The following is a 19,463-nucleotide window of genomic DNA, read 5'->3' as shown; positions in this document are numbered from 1 at the left end:
GTCATTCTCATATCATATTTCCATAGTGAATATGGTTTCATGTTCAACCTATAAAAATATTAAATAAAAGATGAAGTAGTGATTTATATACAGAGAAAATAAATCAGGCAAATATGAAAAAATTTCTCCAAATAAATGTGTTCTCCTTAGACTCTTTGCCACAATTTGCCCATGCAAAAGTCAGCTGAAGTATAGTGTATTCTATTCTATGTTCCAAGTACAAACAGCTGAACGTTGTACCTGATTTCATTACAGCTGTATGTCTGATCAGGTCCCAAGAAGCTTAAATGTGTATTAGCTAATATTAGCCATGGGTGTTATACACTAATAAAATAATGAAAATAAACTAATTCCCATATAAACCTCAGGGATCATTTAAAGGGTTGGACTGTTTTTTCTCTTAATGTATGTAAGTTTAAGCTTTGTTGACAGTCTGGAAAATACAATAGAGAAGATTTATCAAAGTGTCACACATAAGGCCAGTGCAGAGTGCAACTAGACCAGTCTTCTGCTGCGCCAGATTTCTGACCGTGCCTTATCCTTGTGAGTAAATCTGGTATATGTTAAGACTATGGTGTCTTACTAGCGTTTTTACTTTTTCGGCACATTGACCTAATTTCTTGGTGCATTGACTTTTTGCATCAGGACCACACCCCATTTTCCTGATTTCGAACGTTTTATGTGTACAATTGCTGACAAGCAACTAAAAATGGTCTAAAACCTTTGATAAATGTGGCCCAGAAATTCAGTCATTTAAGTTCTTTACTCCAGAATTGAGTCAAAGACATCTTGATACATCATCCCCATTGTGTAGTGTTACTGAAGCTAAACCTAGTACATGATATTAGCTATATTAAAACAAGTAACTTTTGTTTTTATTCTCACTCTTTTTTTTCAGTTTGTTTTTGAGAAAGTGGACATTACACTTCCGGAGAATATGGCCTGGTATGACCGCTATAAACATGACATTCCAGTGTTTCACCTGAATGGACAGTTCCTCATGATGCACAGAGTAAATATTAAGAAATTGGAGAGACACCTTAACAAGTTGGAGCATGAAGATACTGCTCAATGACTCACAACATATTATAATATATTCATTTAACCAGTAAATGTCTATATCTTCATTATTAAGGAGACCAGTAAATAACAATACATTTTACTGTTTGACTTAAAAGAAACATGTCACCACATTTTCACTTTAAACCTATTGACCGGTTCCCGTAGCACTATACTAATTCTTGCCCACATTGTTTTTGTCTTAAAAGTGCATAGTTCCTAGCCCAAGAAAATGAGTTTTGTAAGATCACCTGGCACACTGCTAGAAGTAGCAGCATCACAAGGGGCGTGTGTTATTCATGCAGTCAATGTTTTTCTCTGCCCAAGTCTGCTGGAAAGTCCATCATCCTGCAGCAGTTAAGAACCAAGGATGACTTCAGCCGAAGGAAGAAGGGATAGGGGAGTTGCCAGCAGACATGAGCTGAGAGGCAGACTATCTCTCACGAATAACACACATGCCTTGCAACTCGCTGCTCTTTCTGGCAGGGTAATAGGTAGGCTTACAAAGTTTATTTTCTGGGGCTAGATACTGCATTTTTTTTAGCCAAAAAGTAGTGTCTGTAAGAGTTAGCTGTCATTAGGTTTATTAGTAGAAATATGGTGACGGGTCCCTTTAAATAAAATAATTCATATGTAATATAACTTTTTAAAAAACCCAGAAATAAAGGAAAAATACTGTATCTTGCTGATTTTTGTGGATATAGTGAAGTGAAGAAAATTCTAATTCACACTTAACCATTAGGATCTGTAATGTTTCCATGTACATGCTAGGGGGAAAAATTTTTATGAAAAAGTGTAATAAAATTACACCGAGGGCCAATATTGGCTGAGCCATCACATTCATAAGCCTCACATTCTGACCGGACCCAAGTAGAAACATGTGTTTTGCATTTTTAATAATTTCTAATCATAATTATTAACCGGTAAATTGGTATTAACAGGTAAAACACATGTTGTACGTGTATTTTTTTGGATGCGTTTTGTTTGATGCATTTGCAATCCGTTCAAAGTACAAATACACCCACCATGTCTATAGAGCTTCACCGTTGAGGTGAACAGGTGCACCATTTAGCGACTTCCCAGTCCTCCTTCTATATGGTAGATGGAGCCTGTTTCTTCCATTTGCATCCACACTATAGGTCTTGGAAAATGTCGGATGCATGAAAAATTCCCTAGTCAATATGACATTTGAGATTACTAACACTTTCTGCATAAAGCAGCTTTAAGCATTCATTATAAGAAAGCTTGACCTGACCACACACAGCTGTTGGTGTTGAGGGATCGATTTCATCTGTTCTTTTGTTGTACTATGAAGCTGTGCACTTGCTGCTACTCTGAACAAATTGATCGAAATACACTAAATTAGCACAAAGAAATGCCAAAGGTCAAATACCTTCACAACAATTCACATTGCTGGGATATTAGGTTGTTTTGTTTTCTGGTGTGACATGAATTGTAGTTCAGTGTTCTCTATTATTCTTCATGTATTCATGTATGCCAGAGATTTTCTGTACTTCAAGTGATGCTTCAAAGACAGTATGGGGGAGATTTATATTAGGCTGGTGTTCCGTGCAGCAGTGTTTGTTAAAGCCCCTCTGCCACGTGCGGGGACATCATGAGGCTTAGACCTTGAGATGTGTCTGCTGGTCGTGCTGCGTTGGCGGACAAAACTACACCAGATCGGACCTGGCATAGTTTCACGCAAAAACCAGGCACAGGGCATGAGCGTTCCATGCCAGTCCACATCCGATGCCGGCTGAGTCCCTTCAGACACCATGTGTGCATGGAGGTAATCGCCATTTCTTGTAGTGCGCAAGATATTGATGATTAATTCAGTGCTTGTACACCAGAAAATTGATTGAATTTGTGCCAAGATCTCCTCAGCTGCCTGTTGCACATCTCCACACTGCGCACCTTAAAATACTACAGTTACTTATAGTACAGGGTAAGCTGAATAGCAACTATGACCTACTCTATGGTCCTAAGTAAATGTATTCCACACAACACAATTAAAATGTGTCCCTACACGTATCATGTATACTCCTCTCACCACAGACGACCTGACTTTGCCCCCACATACATCATATATACCCCTCACACCACAACCGACCGGACTGTGCTTTCTCATATACATACCCCTCACACTACAACTGACCTGGCTGACAGTATGACTGTTCTTTATGTCTCCTGTACAAATCACATGAAAATATATGAATGAATATACACCCCACCTTTACTTATTAAACTAAAAACAGTCCTCCTGACTTATGTACAATAAAACAGAAAAAAATATATTTTCATCTGCTTTAGGATTTTTTTTTCAGTGGAAAAGTGACACATAGGGGCTCATTTACTAAGGGTCTGAACGCCGCACTTTCATCAGGTTTCGTGAATATTTCTCTTTTGCCCTGAATTGCCCCGGGTTTTTGGCGCACGTGATCAGATTGTGGCGCATCGGCGCCGGCTTGCACGCAACATAAATCGGGGGGCTTGGCCCTCGGACAACCTGACTGATTGGGACAAACCACGAAATTTAAAGAAGGAAATGTGTGGCAAGATCAAGCACTCACATGCACCAGGAAGAAGAAGGTGAACTCTGGCGGACCTCGGCGCAGCAGCGACACATGCAGGAACGCACAACCTTACTGAAACACACCGGATCCGAATCGTCGGACAATGCACAGCGGGATCGGGTCGGGACCGGGTAAGTAAATCTGTCCCACAATGTTGGTACTTGAGGCATATGGACACCGTGCAGTGGAGAGGGGACTTTAGGCTGAGAGAGTCTGAATTTTCATCATGAGCGGGGAGAGCATGTTGAAGTTGATATGTGTGAAAGTTTTATTGTCCTCTATTTGTGGTCTGGTCTGTACTTGTTATGTCCCCACTGTGTCAGTGAAGGGCATTCATTAAATGATATAAAATAAAACGAAATCCATTTATTTCGGTTAGGACGGTGGCGTGGGTTGTCATAAGCTTGTAGTGGCAGACTCTCCGGGGACCTGAATTGTCCTTTTACTATCAGGCCTTTTATGCCTGTGATGTTGTGGTTTGAGCTACAAACATATTTTTCAGCAGAAAGTTCTGTCTTTTTTCTCTTTTACCATTTGAACCTGGATCTTTCATTTACGCAACAGACATTTGTTGGGTTAATAAATGAAATGAGACAACCGCAGATTCATTACCAAAGTAAAATCTTAATGATGGAGAATTCTGAGAGCCCATTACAACATGTTATTCTATCAGCTGATTACTGTATTTACTGAGAAAAATGGTAAATTTACAACTTAACCCTTTTTTAAGCAAACTTGGGGACATTCACATTGCAACACATCGTAAAGAGATTGCATAGATTTAATCTTTGCCACTTATGTAAAACATAATATCATTTTTCAGCTAAGTCATTAGTATTTTGATCACATTTCTTCCCAAAAGTGTCAATAAAATCTTGTCTTGATGCAATGCGCAAATCCTAATGTGATAGGTACATTGAAGGGGCGTCCTGCCCGCTGGAGGAGAGCCAGCCTTCAATAAAAGAACCTTGTGCTTTCCCAGCGGTGACCTTCAGTGCTGTGTTCTTACTTGTCGTTAAGATGAAGTAGTTCTCCTCATCGCCTACATTCTTATATTTGACTCCAATTTGATACAATAAAACTTTAAGGTAATAAATGAGCATTTCATTCACTGAAATTTTGTTATAACTTATATATAGCTAGGGCTTTACTGTGTTAAATTCACAATTTGTTTGTGAAAACAAGAAAAAGAGAAATCCCTATTGTTCACACCAAAACAGAAAATTAAGATTCTAAGATTATTCTAAAATATAATGCTCTAAAATATAATGCTTTAATGTATAGAAAAAAGAAAACAAATTAAAAAGATAAGAACCAATACTAACCTGTTCACGACCCGTGACGTAATAGCACGTCACGGGTCGGCCGCGGGTGCATTTAGAGGGCTCACGCGCTAAGCCCTCTCCATAGCCGGTAGGTCTTTGCTGTATATTGCAGCAAAGGCTTACCGGTAACACCCGCGATCGGTGCCGGCACCGGACGCGGGTGTTTTCCCGCTGATCGCGGCCGGCAAAGCAGCCGCCGGCTTCAAAAAGATGGCGCATGGGCACCACCATCTTTTCGAGGATCGCAACTCCCCATGACGTCATCGGGGAGTGGCGATCTGTCGCCATGGTAGCCTCGGGTCTCACGAAGACCCGAGGCTACTTCGGGTTAACTCATGCATTACAATGTATGAGGAGTAAAATCCCCATATACTGCCATACTATAGTATGGCAGTATATGATAGGATCGTACAGACAACCTAGGGTTAAAGTACCCTAGGGAGTCTGAAAAATAGTAAAAATAAAAAAAAGTTTAAAAAAAAGAAATTATAAAAAAAACCCTAAAAACTCTAAGCACCCCCCTTTCCCTAGAACTGATATAAATAAACAGTAAAAATCTATCAAAATATGATAACGGTTTTTCACTGCGTTTAATCCCGCAACGGAAAATCACGGCCAAAAATCAAAAATGGCACTTTTTTGTCATTTTAAAAAAAATTTAAAATTCTATAAAAAGTGATCACAAGGTCGTACAGTCCTAAAATTGCTAACATTGTAAACGTCATCAAAAAACTACTGCATTTGGAATTTTTTTCCCGCTTCCCAGTACACGGCATGGAATATTTAATACCATCACTATGAAGTGCAATTTGTTACGCAGAAAACAAGTTGTCACACAGATCTGGACAAGGAAAAATAAAAAAGTTATAGATTTATGAATGTGGGGAGTGAAAAATTAAAATGAAAAAACAAAAAAGGGCCAGGCCCTGAAAGGGTTAAAATAATTTTAAAAATGTCTGTCCACTCTGCCCGCGCACATACTATGACGTCACCAGCTGCAAGCTGCATCATAGTGTGTACGCAGATAGAATGCATAGACGAGCATGTACCCACATTGTCGGTAGGAGCCGCAATGAGAATAGGAGAGGAAGAAGACGCCAGATGGTGAGGGTGCATATAAGCTGAGCAGGGCTTTTTCAGAACAATAATTGTGCTGAGAATTCGTCTCATACCTGAGTATATAAAATGGATCCTGCTGCTTAACAGATTGGCCGGGTTTTTATTATAAACGGTGTGCATGAACCTCTTTGTAAGTTATAGATTGTGTGAATGTAGCCTAACAGGGAGCTTAACTGCAAAATTCTCAACATCCATGTTTGATCCATGAATACATTTCCTGGTTCTATAAGAATTAGTATTTAAACAGTCTTTCTCCTCATTCTGTTCATGTTTTGACATCAAGAGACCAAGACGACACCTAATAAATGATCAAAAGTTCCTCACCATTGTTCCTCACCACTGTGATTTTTGATGTGGTCATATATGTGCATGGGGTACAGTTTGCTAATGTTAGAGGCTTACGGAACTGTGATGATGTCACTATGATATGGCGTCCTCAGGGAGTAATGGGGCTGATCTGAGGCTGTCGGCGTGCTTCCATCCGCTTTATTACTTCGGTTGGTGGTGTCATCAACGAGGGTGTGTTTACTGGCAGCCAATACGCTGACAGCCTCAGATCAGCCCCGTTACCCCCTGAGGATGCCATATCATGGCGAAACATGTCGGGGGGGGGGGGGGTTGCTTGAGTGTGTGTGATTTTAAATAGAGTGATGCTAAGGATTAGAAAGAGTAGTTGATGCTGAACTGCAGCGGCATCTAATCATAGCAAATACAGTGTGAGTGAAAGTGGGAATGAATGAGATAGTACAGACACTTAAAGGGCATTGAATCCAACGAGTGGCTAGTGACAGTTAGTAAACCAGCAGCCAGTTCAGAGCCGCATAGAGCATAGTACTTCTAACGAAAAACAACTCTAATCTCAGATGTTATAATAAATACTGTGCGCACCCATAAACAGTTACCTCGGCTGCAGTCAGAGAGACGACACGGACCAATAAACTCCGTAGACAGGGGAATATACATGGACATGAATATGTGATACTCACAATTGCATGATATCGATCCCCTAGAGACTGTCGCCCCAAAATCAGTGTTGACCAATAATCTGCATAGTACCACACGGGGTACAGCGAGTACTGCACAGCAATACCAGGAATAAAAGCCTGTTGGTCTAATTGCCCAAATATCTCTGCGACAAATGTGAACATGTGCAACACCCTCACCGATGCAAGGCAGAGAGGTTGTTGCGAATACGTCCCACCATGTAGCTGCAAGCCTGTGTAGGGTCTGATCAACCCCACAGCATGTCACTACATAACAACTACATAACACAGATGAGCACTGCAGTGGTAGAGCCTGCCTGGTAAGGCAGGAGTTAATTGTTTTCTGTGATGTAATTCCAGCAACCAATCACATGTGTTATACTTTGTTTCTGTGAGCTGAGATGTAATTGGAGTAGTAGCCACCACCTGACCAGTGGGAGTAACAAAACCCCTGGTCAGGAAACTTCTAGAGTTCCAGTCTAGTTGAGACTGAGAAGAAGAAGTCAGTCAGACCTAGGAGTCTGAACAGATCAGATTAGAGACTCTGAAGAGTCAGTGCAGCCAGCACACCAGACCAGAGCAGGTGAGCCCAGCTCCCTGCCTGAAAAGTGTAGCGAGTTAGACAGTGAGAGAAAAGGGGTATCATCCTACCTTCAAGGGTGAGATCTGAAGCAACCCAGGACAAGCTGAAGTATCCTCCTAGGACACAGCTATTTCCCAGCCTACCATTGCATCCAGGCTGATGAACTACTCCTGTGGCTCCCTCCAACTGCATCTCTAGCATCCTACCATTCTGTCAAGGCACGTTGCTACTGTTCCTGTTGGTTTCAATAAAGAACTGTAAGTTATTTTTGTTCAATGTCTGCCTCCGTCTGGTCCCTGCTACTTCGGCTGTCACCATCACGGGCACCCTATCCACTACACAGGGACTCATACTCCAGACCCCAAAGGGTTGCCCCAGGGAGAACCGCTATAGCAGCCTCTCCCTCATCATTTCTTGCCAACACCACCCTGCGGGAGACCTGCCAGGCTGTAGGACAGCCCTCCTGTTCCCCATACCAAGCACCGTGACACTAGCGTGCCTAGGCCGCAACCGCCAGCCACTCAGGTACTGCGGGCCCCGGCTGTCTATAGGCCCCAAGAAAAAGCTAGGCCCCGGTGGGGGATGTTGCAAGTGGCGTTATGAACAGGATTTATACTTCTGTGCCTTATACTGGCACTATAGACTGTCCTTTATTACAAAGACTGTGCTGCCTAACCCTGCTGCCATTCGGGTTTAGGCCCAAGTGATTGTGTGCATTTCCACATTGAACTGTGTTATACTGCTGCCACGTGCTGTTGAGCATTGCTCCAGCACTCAGGAGGTTAAACCTTTGTCAGCTCTGCTACATCCGGCGGTGCCGCGCCTGAAGCAATTACCTCACGAGGCTGTGGCGCAGCAAGTAATTCCAGCCCGCCAAAAGTCACTGGCGGGAACCCACAGTCTGCATGGGCGAAGCTCCGCCCCCTGCGCTTATGGCGCGAATCCTGCCTCAGACCGCCGTGGCGCAGGAGAAAATTCAGCCCGCCACAGCTCCTGGCGGGAGCTCCGCCCTCTGGCGTGAAACTCTCCCGCACTGCAACGCCAGTGAGCCCACGAGGTACCTCAGAGTCAGCGCAAGCGCCATTCAGCATCAGAGAGGTTAATCGGCCATTTTGGATGTCTCCTGTCCTGCCGACATGCAGCACAGCCGCCGAGATGAGGAACCAAGTGTCACATGGTCTGCCCACAAGCCTCGGGCACCTTCATCTGCTGTCTCCCGTACACAGTCCCCAATGGCGGATTCTCCACAGCGGCTGCCTCCTCCAATTCCGGACCTCCAGAGGACCACCGCGGATGTGAGTACCATGGCCCCCAGGGCCCATATCACAGTGACTTTTGCGATATCTCCCTTATCCCTTGCTGGGGTACAGTCCGGCCTCCCTGCAGAGGGCCAACATCTACTCATAGGAGGTCCGGCTACAAAAGGGACTCTCTTAAAGGGGCCTGACCCCTTTTCTAATGCTGCTGACCGTCCTGCGGAATATCCGTTACCACCTGCTAAGAGGCCCAGGCTGTCCGGTGAGAACGCCCTGCTAGCTACAGAGGTTACCACCGCCAGCGCAACAGCGCTTCAAACAGCTACAGGTCAGTCCAGGAACAACAAGCCTTCAGCTGTCAGCAATGAAGAAGTTACAGCTCCTGCGGTTATCATCATGCGCTCCACAGCGCCTCCAGCTACAGAAGGTCAGCCAGAGAAGTTCCTGTCTCCTTCCTTTGCTGAGACGCCTGCTGCCGCAGATGACCTCCCTGCTGTTCCAACTCCAGCCCCTGGGTGCCCCATGTCAGCAGTTACAGTTTCTACCACCAGATGTCTTCAGGTGACAGATCTCAACACTGCTTTCTTCACCCAGGCTGATGATGTCCCTGCTGTAGTTCCTGCTCCCATGCTTCGTAAGTGGGGGTAGTCCGTAAACTGCGGGTCCTTAGGGGACCGTGGGGGTGCTAAAGATGTAGCACCTGGATACCACTCATACAAGGGTAAGAATGTCAGCCGGCAGGTACTTGTACATTGTACAATGTCTTATTGTGTCATATATGCCAATGTAATGTATATCTACACTATGGGGCAGATTTATCAAGTGTCTGAAAGTCAGAATATTTCCAGTTGCCCATGGCAACCAATCATAGCTCAGCTTTCATTTTACCAGTGCTCATGAATATTTTAAAGAGGAGCTGTGATTGGTTGCCAATCACAGCTCCTCTTTAAAATATTCATGAGCACTGGTAAAATGAAAGCTGAGCTATGATTGGTTGCCATGGGCAACTGGAAATATTCTGACTTTCAGACACTTGATAAATCTGCCCCTATATGTTTGTCACTAGGGAAGAAGTGTTTATATAACAAATATACAGGCTCTGGTGCAAGGAGTGGATTAAAGTACATGACACCACACCTTCCCTACTGTACAGTTTGGTTTAATGGCGTCAGCAACCAACTGTCACACTTCGCATTCACATGTCCTTGTCTTAGTCCGACACCAACCCAGGTGCCTGTCTCCAGGACCATGTCCCTACAGATCATGTAGCCTGCACTTCACAGAAGTGCCCTTATTTACCTCTACCGGCCATCACTTGCACGAACCCCCCAGAGGTTCCCCGCTGCTGGCCAGCGGTTGGTCCTCTGTGCCCCAAAATGTCCATAGTCAAGCCGAGGGCGGCTCTTTCAATTGCTCCGGGGGTATGCAACACCCTCGCCGATGCAAGGCAGAGAGGTTGTTGCGAATACGTCCCACCATGTAGCTGCAAGCCTGTGTAGGGTCTGATCAACCCCACAGCATGTCACTACATAACAACTACATAACACAGATGAGCATTGCAGTGGTAGAGCCTGCCTGGTAAGGCAGGAGTTAATTGTTTTCTGTGATGTAATTCTAGCAACCAATCACATGTGTTATACTTTGTTACTGTGAGCTCAGATGTAATTGGAGTAGTAGCCACCACCTGACCAGTGGGAGTAACAAAACCCCTGGTCAGGAAACTTCTGCAATGCAAAATATGTAAATATTTAGTTCCACTATAGGTCTAGACCATATAAGTGGTCCTAGGTGAATCTAACCTTATTATTCATTTTTTACAGTGGAACTAGATGAACTAGGAATCTTTGCCCAGGCGCTTGGAGCAGGGAATGCTGGACTATATTACTGTTGGCTGGGACAACCTTGCTGAAATACGCCCTACATGAAGGGTGTTGTCCTCGCCCTAAGGGAGCTGGAGCATTGCCGGACACAGCAGCTGAAGGTAAGATGGCGACGGGGAACGTGACCAGGGGAGGAACCTGTTGCCAGTGTTACACTTGATAGTGATGGTTACGCTGAACTTGAACATGCTAATCTTGGAGTATCTACTTTTGTTTTTCCCCTTCAGTGACCTGTGGTTCTTCACTAAAGGATGTATAAAAAGAATCTTGGCAGGATACAGTGCTAAACTGTGATCAATACAAAGAGGAACATTATTCCTCAATTTAATCCATATTTAACTGCAATACATTACCTTATAAATACAGAAATGTGAAAATAAACAGCATGGGGACCACATTCTGAGCGCAGGGATTTATTATTCCATTGTTCTCTATAATGATGATGAAGCTTATTATTGTATGGAATGGAAAAAAAATCTTTACTCATTTATTCTGTTCATGTTGGCTCCTTTTTATCATTTCATTTTTTAGGAGATATTCCTGGAAGGAGGTGTACATTTTATTGCGTTAATTAACCGTTCAGGTTAAAACCTAGCAAAGAATATATATATATAACATTATAATTCCACTTTATTGATGTAATTTCTATGCTCTTTTTATGGAGTGCAGTTTATATCTTGCCAGATGACAAACCAGGGCTGTCAACGCCTCAGTAAATTTAGACATTGTAGTGGTAAAATGGCCAAGGTTCTATCATTTCTGGAGACAATTTATGTGATGCAGTTGTGTAAATTGTAAAATGAAATTTTTTGCCTTTGCGAAGTGTCAGAGAGAATAAGAAAATTATTTACATGTGTATATTTCAATTCTGTTGTTATTCTCTGACATTCTCTGTCCTTCCTGTGGTTGTGTTTGTTGGAATCTTTTAAGAAAACCTGCCACATCAAATCTTTTTTATTTGTTAACCAATTCATGACTGGTCCACATAAATATACGTCGGCCAGTTGTGAAGGGAAGTATAGAGAGGGCTCAAGGACTTAGCCCCCCTCCATACGCAGCGGCTGACACCTGACAGTAACTGCCACAGTCACTGCTGGCACCAATCGGGGCAGTTAAACCTAACAGTGCTGCGTGTGGGCGCCAACATCTCTATCGGCAATGCCTGTGACATCATCGGAGGGCGCCAATTGGTTGCCAAGTCATCTGGACGCCTTTTAAAGGCTCCCATAGCAGTCATTTAGCGTCCTGTATCATAATCTGTCAGGAACTATTGCAGAATATTGTATAAGTGATCAGACCTCCTAAGGTTTAAACTGAAACAATAGTTTACAAAATATAAAAAGGTTTTAGAAAAAATTCAAATCACCCTCTTTCCCTAGAACACATAAAAAACAAGTAAAACCATAAACATGTCCCAAAATGTCACATCCAAATATAAAACAATTATTGTACTATAAAACAAATAGTGCCCAAATGTTCGAATCAACACTTTTTCGCCATTTTGTCTCCATTAGAAATTTTGATTAAAAGTGATCAAAAGGTCCTACACTTCTCAAAATATTATCAGTGGTATAAACTTTACACAGCTCTGCAGATGTTTCCCTACATCTGCTAACTTATCAGAAGACACGAGTGCAGAACGGTGTCACTGTTCTTCACTGTGTTTTCTTAAGTAAAAGCTCGATCTCGGGCAGGCAAAATACTCGTCCGAGCAACGAGCCGTTTCGAGAACGCTAATACTCGATGTAACTAAGAAGCTTGAGTTAGTTTTGTTCATGTAGCCTAGTGGCAATACATCATGGTATTAAGTGTGGTCCAGACCTTTCTCTCTCCAAATGTTGGTATAGTTTGAATTCTGTCCATTTATTAGGGCTGCGTTCCAAACGTTCTGTATGGATTGTGTTTCAAAACGCAATCCATATGGGATGGGGAGGGGCTTGGCTGGGTTGTATATTTGCATGTGATCATTTTTTTTTACATGAAAAAGACTGGGTGCTCGTTAACCTCTTGTGTCCCATATATCAGACGCTGAATGCAGTGACTAAACGCTTAGTGTTTGATATATATTGGACGCTGAGCTGATGCCGACCCAGCTTGATATCTGAGCCGGGCCGGCATTGGGATACACTAGATGTCAGCTGCAGCCAGTAGCTGACTTCCCAGTGTAACACCCGTGGTCGGAGTGGGCTCCAAACGTGGGTGTTTAACCTGTAAAATGCCGTGTCAGCGCGACCGCTGCATTTAAACTACCTTCAGGGGTCTTCCCCTCACCATCCCCCCGCGTGCCATCTTCGGGGGGGCACCGATCATCGCTTTGGCAGCCCTGGGGTACATCATCTTAAAGGCACAGTGTAAGCCTATGCATTTGCATAGGCTGACACAGCTAATACCCTGCAATATGTCAGTATTGCAAGGTATTATCATGTACAAGCGATCAGAAGATTGCTTGTTCATGACCCATGGTGGAACTAGTAAAAAAGTTTTAAAAAAAAGTTATTCCATAAAAGTAATAAATCAATAAAAATGCCCATAATCCCCATAACATATAAAGAGACATATAATGCACAAAAAAGTCAAAATCATAAGTATCACCACGTCCATAACAACCCATGCAATAAAATAAATCATTATTGAAAGCGCATGATAAACGCCGTAAAAAAAACTGTAAAAAAATCCCCGAAATTATGATTTTTACCTGTTTAATCCCATATGTACTCCAGAATGATACTGTTGCAAAGTACAACATGTCCCGCAAAAAACAAGCCATCAAGCAACTCCTTAGCCAAATAAGTAAAAATGTTATGCCACTTGGAAGACAGTAATGAACAAATCATAGATTTTTCTTCACATTAGGATTTTATTTGGCAAATTTAGTAAAACATAAGAAAAAATATTAAAAGTATGGTGTCCCCGTAATCGTATCGACCCATAGAATAAAGATAACATGACGGTTAGTCTATACGGTAAATACCTCCAAATAAAAGTAAAATTTTCAACAACAGGGGATACCAACCTCAAAATGGTAACACTTGAAAAAGCATCTCATCCCCCAAAAAATGCCATCACATGGCCTCAATAACGAAAAAGCTAAAATTGTATAGCCTACAAAAGGGGCAAATGAGGAAACTGGTAGCTGCAGGGCTTTCCTTCCCTTCTGCCCCATAAAACAACTAATAGCCACATGTGGGGGATCTCTATACTTTTAATGTGTAAATTTTAGGGCTAAATCAACGTATAACCAACAAAATTTGACCATTCTAAATTTCACCTCCATTTTGATTCAATTACTATGAAGATTTCAAGGGGTTAACAATCTTCCTAAAAGCTGTTTCTGATAGTTTGAGGGGTGCAGATTTGAATATGGGTTGATTGATATAGGGGTTTTTAATGCTAAATATGTAAAATTTCATTAAAAACAGAAATTATCTCCAAAATAATAAATTCTGAAAATACGGAAAAGCGATATTCTATTTGTAAGCCGCGTGACATTAAAGTAAATTATCCAGACATTTCAAAAATTATGAAAATGTAAAGTAGACATATGGGAAAATGTTATTTAGCAACTTATTTAGGTGGTAAATCTATCTGCCTGAAAACACGATGATTTCGATTTTCAAAAATGGCAAATCTTTTTAAAAATTAACCATTTTTCTTGTTTTTTAAAAAATAAATTCTAAACTTATCAGCCAAAATTTACCACTAAAATGTAGCACAACATGTGAGGAAAAAACAGAATCACTTTGATAAGTAACAGTGTTCAAAAGTTATAACCATATTAAGTGACGCATGTCAGAATCCAAAAAATGGGGCTGAGCCTTAAGCTATAAACTGGCTGCGTCCCTAAGGAGTTAATGATTGCATGTTTTGATACACAATCCAGATGGAATGTGTAAACACAACCTCATTTTGTTTTTCTACCTGGTACTTGTTCCTGTGGTGCGCCACTGGGCTGCTGGGTCTTGGGCCGTGCTAGGGCTGTGTTGCAGCAATAGTGGACGCCATGTGTTGCCGCTCCCACTATTGTAAGGACCCACTAAAATGAGGTCACCATGAAGTGGTTAGTGGGCTCATGCAATTTGATAAAAATGTAACTAAGAACCTCTAGTTTGTTTTGTTAATGTAGCCTGGCCGCAATATATCAATTTATAGTGTGTGAATGTGCAGTCTACTGTAGAGCTTTCTCTCTCCAAATGTTGGTGAATTTATTTTTGAAAAACAAAATGGGTCATTTTTTTATAGGGAAAGTGAAAATTCAGCTTAGTTAGAAAAAGTACTGACATAAAGAAATGATTATTTAATTACTTTGCAAAACTTTACATTTGTGATATTATTTAAAATGTTAGAGGAGAGGGCCAATGAAGGACATCTCATCAAAAATAAGTGGTTTTTTTTTAACAATGCCAGCACAGCTTTGTATTTGCATGTCTCTTCTGTAAGTGTTGAGGTGGGAATCATTTCATCCAGCCTTCAGCCTATAATTAATCTAATTATAGCTCCAAATGTCCTGAGTCTAATTTTCTTGCAAACCATAAATCTATCATATTATTAATTTCATTTGGATACAAATAGTTTCATATAACTGATTTATCGTGCAGACCAACATTGAGAATGTCAGTAACTTGTAGGGATATGCTGGGATCACTACACTTAACTAATCGTTAATCACTCATTAATGTCAGTGGAGTAGGATGCAGTATCAGACAGGCCGGCCATGGACATCGCAGCCATTCATCAGGGCAGGTTGATATTTAGAAGGATGGAGACAAAAACTGTCCATACCTGTGATTCACTACTTTGGCTAAAGAAACACACGGAGAACATGCTGCTTAACTTCTATCCAGGGAAAATCTTCTGCTTTGTTGCGGAACACCTGCATAATTTGCATTGATAGGAGGGATTGATGGAGCTAAAAACTCCATGATCTCTGGAAAGGAGGAGATGTGTTGGTTTGTTGGACTGTTTTCCTCACTATTTGACATGAAATCAGAACAATCCTTTCCTGTTTTAGGTCAATTAGAATTACCAAAATTATGTATATATGACAAATGGCAGAATAATGAATTAAGGCGTTTTTCTTACTATCTGCAAAGCCAAAAGTTTACATACATTTCATTAGAATTTGGTAACTCTATGACTTGGGCCAAATTGGGCCCATTCCTCCTGAGAGAACTGGTGTAACTTTTGTAGCTGCCTTGCTCACATTTGCCTTTTCAGTTTTACCCTTAAATTTTCTATAGGGTAGAGAGCAGGGCGACTCCAAAACATTGACTTAGTTATCCTTAAAGTGGTCTTCCCACGAACTAAAGTGCTGAGACCCCCACAGATCACGAAAATGAGTGGTCTGTCAAATTAATGGAGCAGATGGTTGCGCATGACTGTTCAATTAATCTCTATGGAGCTGGCGGAGATCGGTGAGCACAGTCCTCGGAAATTTCCGTCAGCCCCATAGAGATTAATGGAGCAGAACGGTCATGCGAGGCCTTCTGATCCATTAGTCGGAGTAGTGAGGGCCTCGTTTTTGCGATCTGTGTGAGACCCCAGTGCTGAGACCCCCACTGATCAGCAAGTTATCTACGGGATAGGGCCCCTCTTTAGTTTGTGGGAAAACTCCTTTAAGCCACTTTGTAGCCAGTTTGGCAGTATGTTTCAGGTAATTGTCCATTTTGAAGACCCATTTGCGCCCAAGCTTTAACTTCCTGGCCGATGTCTTGAGATGTTGCTTCAGTATTGCCACATAATGTTCTTTTCTTTATGATGCCATCTATTTTGTGAAGTGCCCCAGTCGCTCCTGAAGCAAAACAACCCCACAACATGATGTTGTCACACCCATGTCTCTCAATAAGGATGGCATCCTCAGGCTTGCAAGATTATCCCTTTTCCTCCAAAGATAACAGTTGGTCATAGTAGTCAAACTCTTCAATTTTAGTTTCTTCAGACCACAGGCCAAGTCTCCAAAAAGTAAGTTTTTTAAAATTCCTATTTGCATTTGCAAACATAAATCTGTTCCATGTAGATACAGTACTTGTTTCACAGCCTCAGCCAGCATATTCACAAGGGATTTTGCTTTTCTTAGGTTAATATGCACACTTTGGACCAAAGCATGTTGATCTTTGGGACACAGAACCCATCTCCTTCCTGAGCAGTACGATGCATAAACATTCTCATCTTGTTGTTTGTACTTTGGTATAATTGTTTATACAGAGCAATCAAGCTACGACTGCCCTATAGATCTGTTGCTGGGTACCTCTCCTTCCCGTGGTCGGGAGTACCCTCTCTCCATAGCCGAGACCACTGCCATATCGGAGTATGTTAAGGAGAACCTGCAGAGAGGGTTTATACGTAAGCCCTCCTCTCCAGCTGGTGCAGGGTTTCCTTCGTCCTTGCATTGATTATTGCGGACTTAATAAGATCGCGGTTAAGAACTGCTACCCTCTGCTGTTGATCACAGAGCTGTTTGACCGCCTGGAAGAATGGTTATATTTTTTAGAGGGAGCTCGCGATCTGGTCTGTGTATATACAGATCATAAAAATCTCTTGCATCTCCAGACAGCACAACTTCTTAATCCCAGGCAAGCCTGTTGGTCACTTTTCCTCTCATGCTTCAACCGCTTAAGCCACTTTCAACCTGCGGAGAAGAATATCAAAGCTGATGCCCTTTCCAATGCCTCCAAGAGAGGAGAAGAGCCGGTTCCTCAGCATATTATCTCTCCGGAACAATTGGTTGTTGCCGCTCTGGTGGATCTTCAGCAGCTTCCCACTGGCAAGAGGTATGTCTGACCTGCACTGCGCAAGAGGATTTTGTCTTGGGGACATTCATTGCGCCTGGCTGAACACCCTGGGGTGCAATGCTCTGTGGCCCTCATCTCCCGTTACTACTGATGGCCTGACTTGGTCAAAGACATTTGGGAGTATGTGAGATCCTGCACTTCCTGTGCCCACAATAAGCCTTCCCGTCTGAAACCGGCTGGCCTCTTACTTCTGTTACCGATAGATACCCAGTCACCCGTAGTCGCACGTGGCTATGGACTTTGTCACGAACCTTCCACCTTCCTCTGGCAATACCGTTATCTGGGTGGTGACGGACAGGTTTTCTAAGATGTCCCATTCTGTCCCTCTTCCAGGTCTTCCGTCTGCTTCACGTCTTGCCAGCTTGTTCTTTCAACATATCTTCCAGCTGCATGATCTCCCTTTACACATCGTGTCTAGAGATGAGCGAGCACTAAAATGCTCGAGTGCTCGTTATTCGAGACGAACTTTTCCTGATGCTCGAGTGCTCGTCTCGAATAACGAGCCCCATTGAAGTCAATGGGAGACTCGAGCATTTTTCAAAGGGACCATGGTTCGGGAATAAAATGTGTTATTTAATTGAAAAAGAATGTCTTCTGATAAGTTAGCAGATGTATGCAAACATCTGCAATCTATTCTTCACTGTTCCGCGTGTATATTATCTCCCGACAAGTTAGCAGATGTGAAGAACAGTGAAGAATAGAATAAAAACAGTGAACACAGTGAACACAGGATCATTTAAGTGAAAAATACAGTGAAGAATAGATTGCAGATGTTCGGCACATCTGCTTACTTATCGGGAGATACACTGTCCGGGGATCCGCTGCTCTTCTTCCACTGAAGTCTCCCCGATGTCTCCGTGCCGCTGCCCGATGTTTCCGTGCCCCGATGTCTCCGTGCCCCTATGTCTCCGTGCCCCTATGTCTCCGTGCCCCTATGTCTCCGTGCCCCTATGCCTCCGTGCCCCTATGTCTCCGTGCCCCTATGTCTCCGTGCCCCGATGCCTCCGTGCCCCTATGTCTCCGTGCCCCTATGTCTCCGTGCCCCGATGTCTCCGTGCCCCTATGTCTCCGTGCCCCTATGTCTCCGTGCCCCGATGTCTCCGTGCCCCTATGTCTCCGTGCCCCTATGTCTCCGTGCCCCTATGTCTCCGTGCCCCGATGTCTCCGTGCCCCTATGTCTCCGTGCCCCTATGTCTCCGTGCCGCTCCGTGCCGCTGCCCGATGTCTCCGTGCCCCGATGTCTCCGTGCCCCTATGTCTCCGTGCCCCTATGTCTCCGTGCCCCTATGTCTCCGTGCCCCGATGTCTCCGTGCCCCGATGTCTCCGTGCCCCGATGTCTCCGTGCCCCGATGTCACCGTGCCCCGATGTCTCCGTGCCCCGATGCCTCCGTGCCCCGATGCCTCCGTGCCCCTATGTCTCCGTGCCCCTATGTCTCCGTGCCCCGATGTCTCCGTGCCCCGATGCCTCCGTGCCCCTATGTCTCCGTGCCCCTATGTCTCCGTGCCCCGATGTCTCCGTGCCCCGATGTCTCCGTGCCCCTATGTCTCCGTGCCCCGATGTCTCCGTGCCCCGATGTCACCGTGCCCCGATGTCTCCGTGCCCCGATGCCTCCGTGCCCCGATGCCTCCGTGCCCCTATGTCTCCGTGCCCCTATGTCTCCGTGCCCCGATGTCTCCGTGCCCCGATGCCTCCGTGCCCCTATGTCTCCGTGCCCCTATGTCTCCGTGCCCCGATGTCTCCGTGCCCCTATGTCTCCGTGCCCCTATGTCTCCGTGCCCCGATGTCTCCGTGCCCCTATGTCTCCGTGCCCCTATGTCTCCGTGCCCCGATGTCTCAGTGCCCCTATGTCTCCGTGCCCCTATGTCTCCGTGCCCCGATGTCTCAGTGCCCCTATGT

At 43.6% G+C, this 19,463-nt stretch overlaps 1 protein-coding gene across 2 annotated transcripts in view; it reads left to right on the top strand.

Annotated features, from left to right (window-relative positions):
- C1H5orf63 (chromosome 1 C5orf63 homolog) overlaps nucleotides 1-2,011 on the top strand; it is a 37,719-nt gene extending 35,708 nt beyond the window's left edge. For both annotated transcript variants that reach the window (XM_072141610.1, XM_072141619.1), the window contains exon 4: nucleotides 899-2,011. In XM_072141610.1, coding sequence (XP_071997711.1) covers nucleotides 899-1,075 — 177 coding nt within the window. In that variant the 3' untranslated portion in view covers nucleotides 1,076-2,011. The remainder of the gene's footprint in view (nucleotides 1-898) is intronic.
- The last annotated feature ends 17,452 nt before the right edge of the window (nucleotides 2,012-19,463 follow it).

Source organism: Engystomops pustulosus, chromosome 1, assembly GCF_040894005.1.
Source record: "Engystomops pustulosus chromosome 1, aEngPut4.maternal, whole genome shotgun sequence".
In the NCBI taxonomy this organism is placed as follows: domain Eukaryota; kingdom Metazoa; phylum Chordata; class Amphibia; order Anura; family Leptodactylidae; genus Engystomops; species Engystomops pustulosus.
Note: the sequence above shows the minus strand (reverse complement) of the source record. Positions and strands in the feature narration are given on the sequence as shown.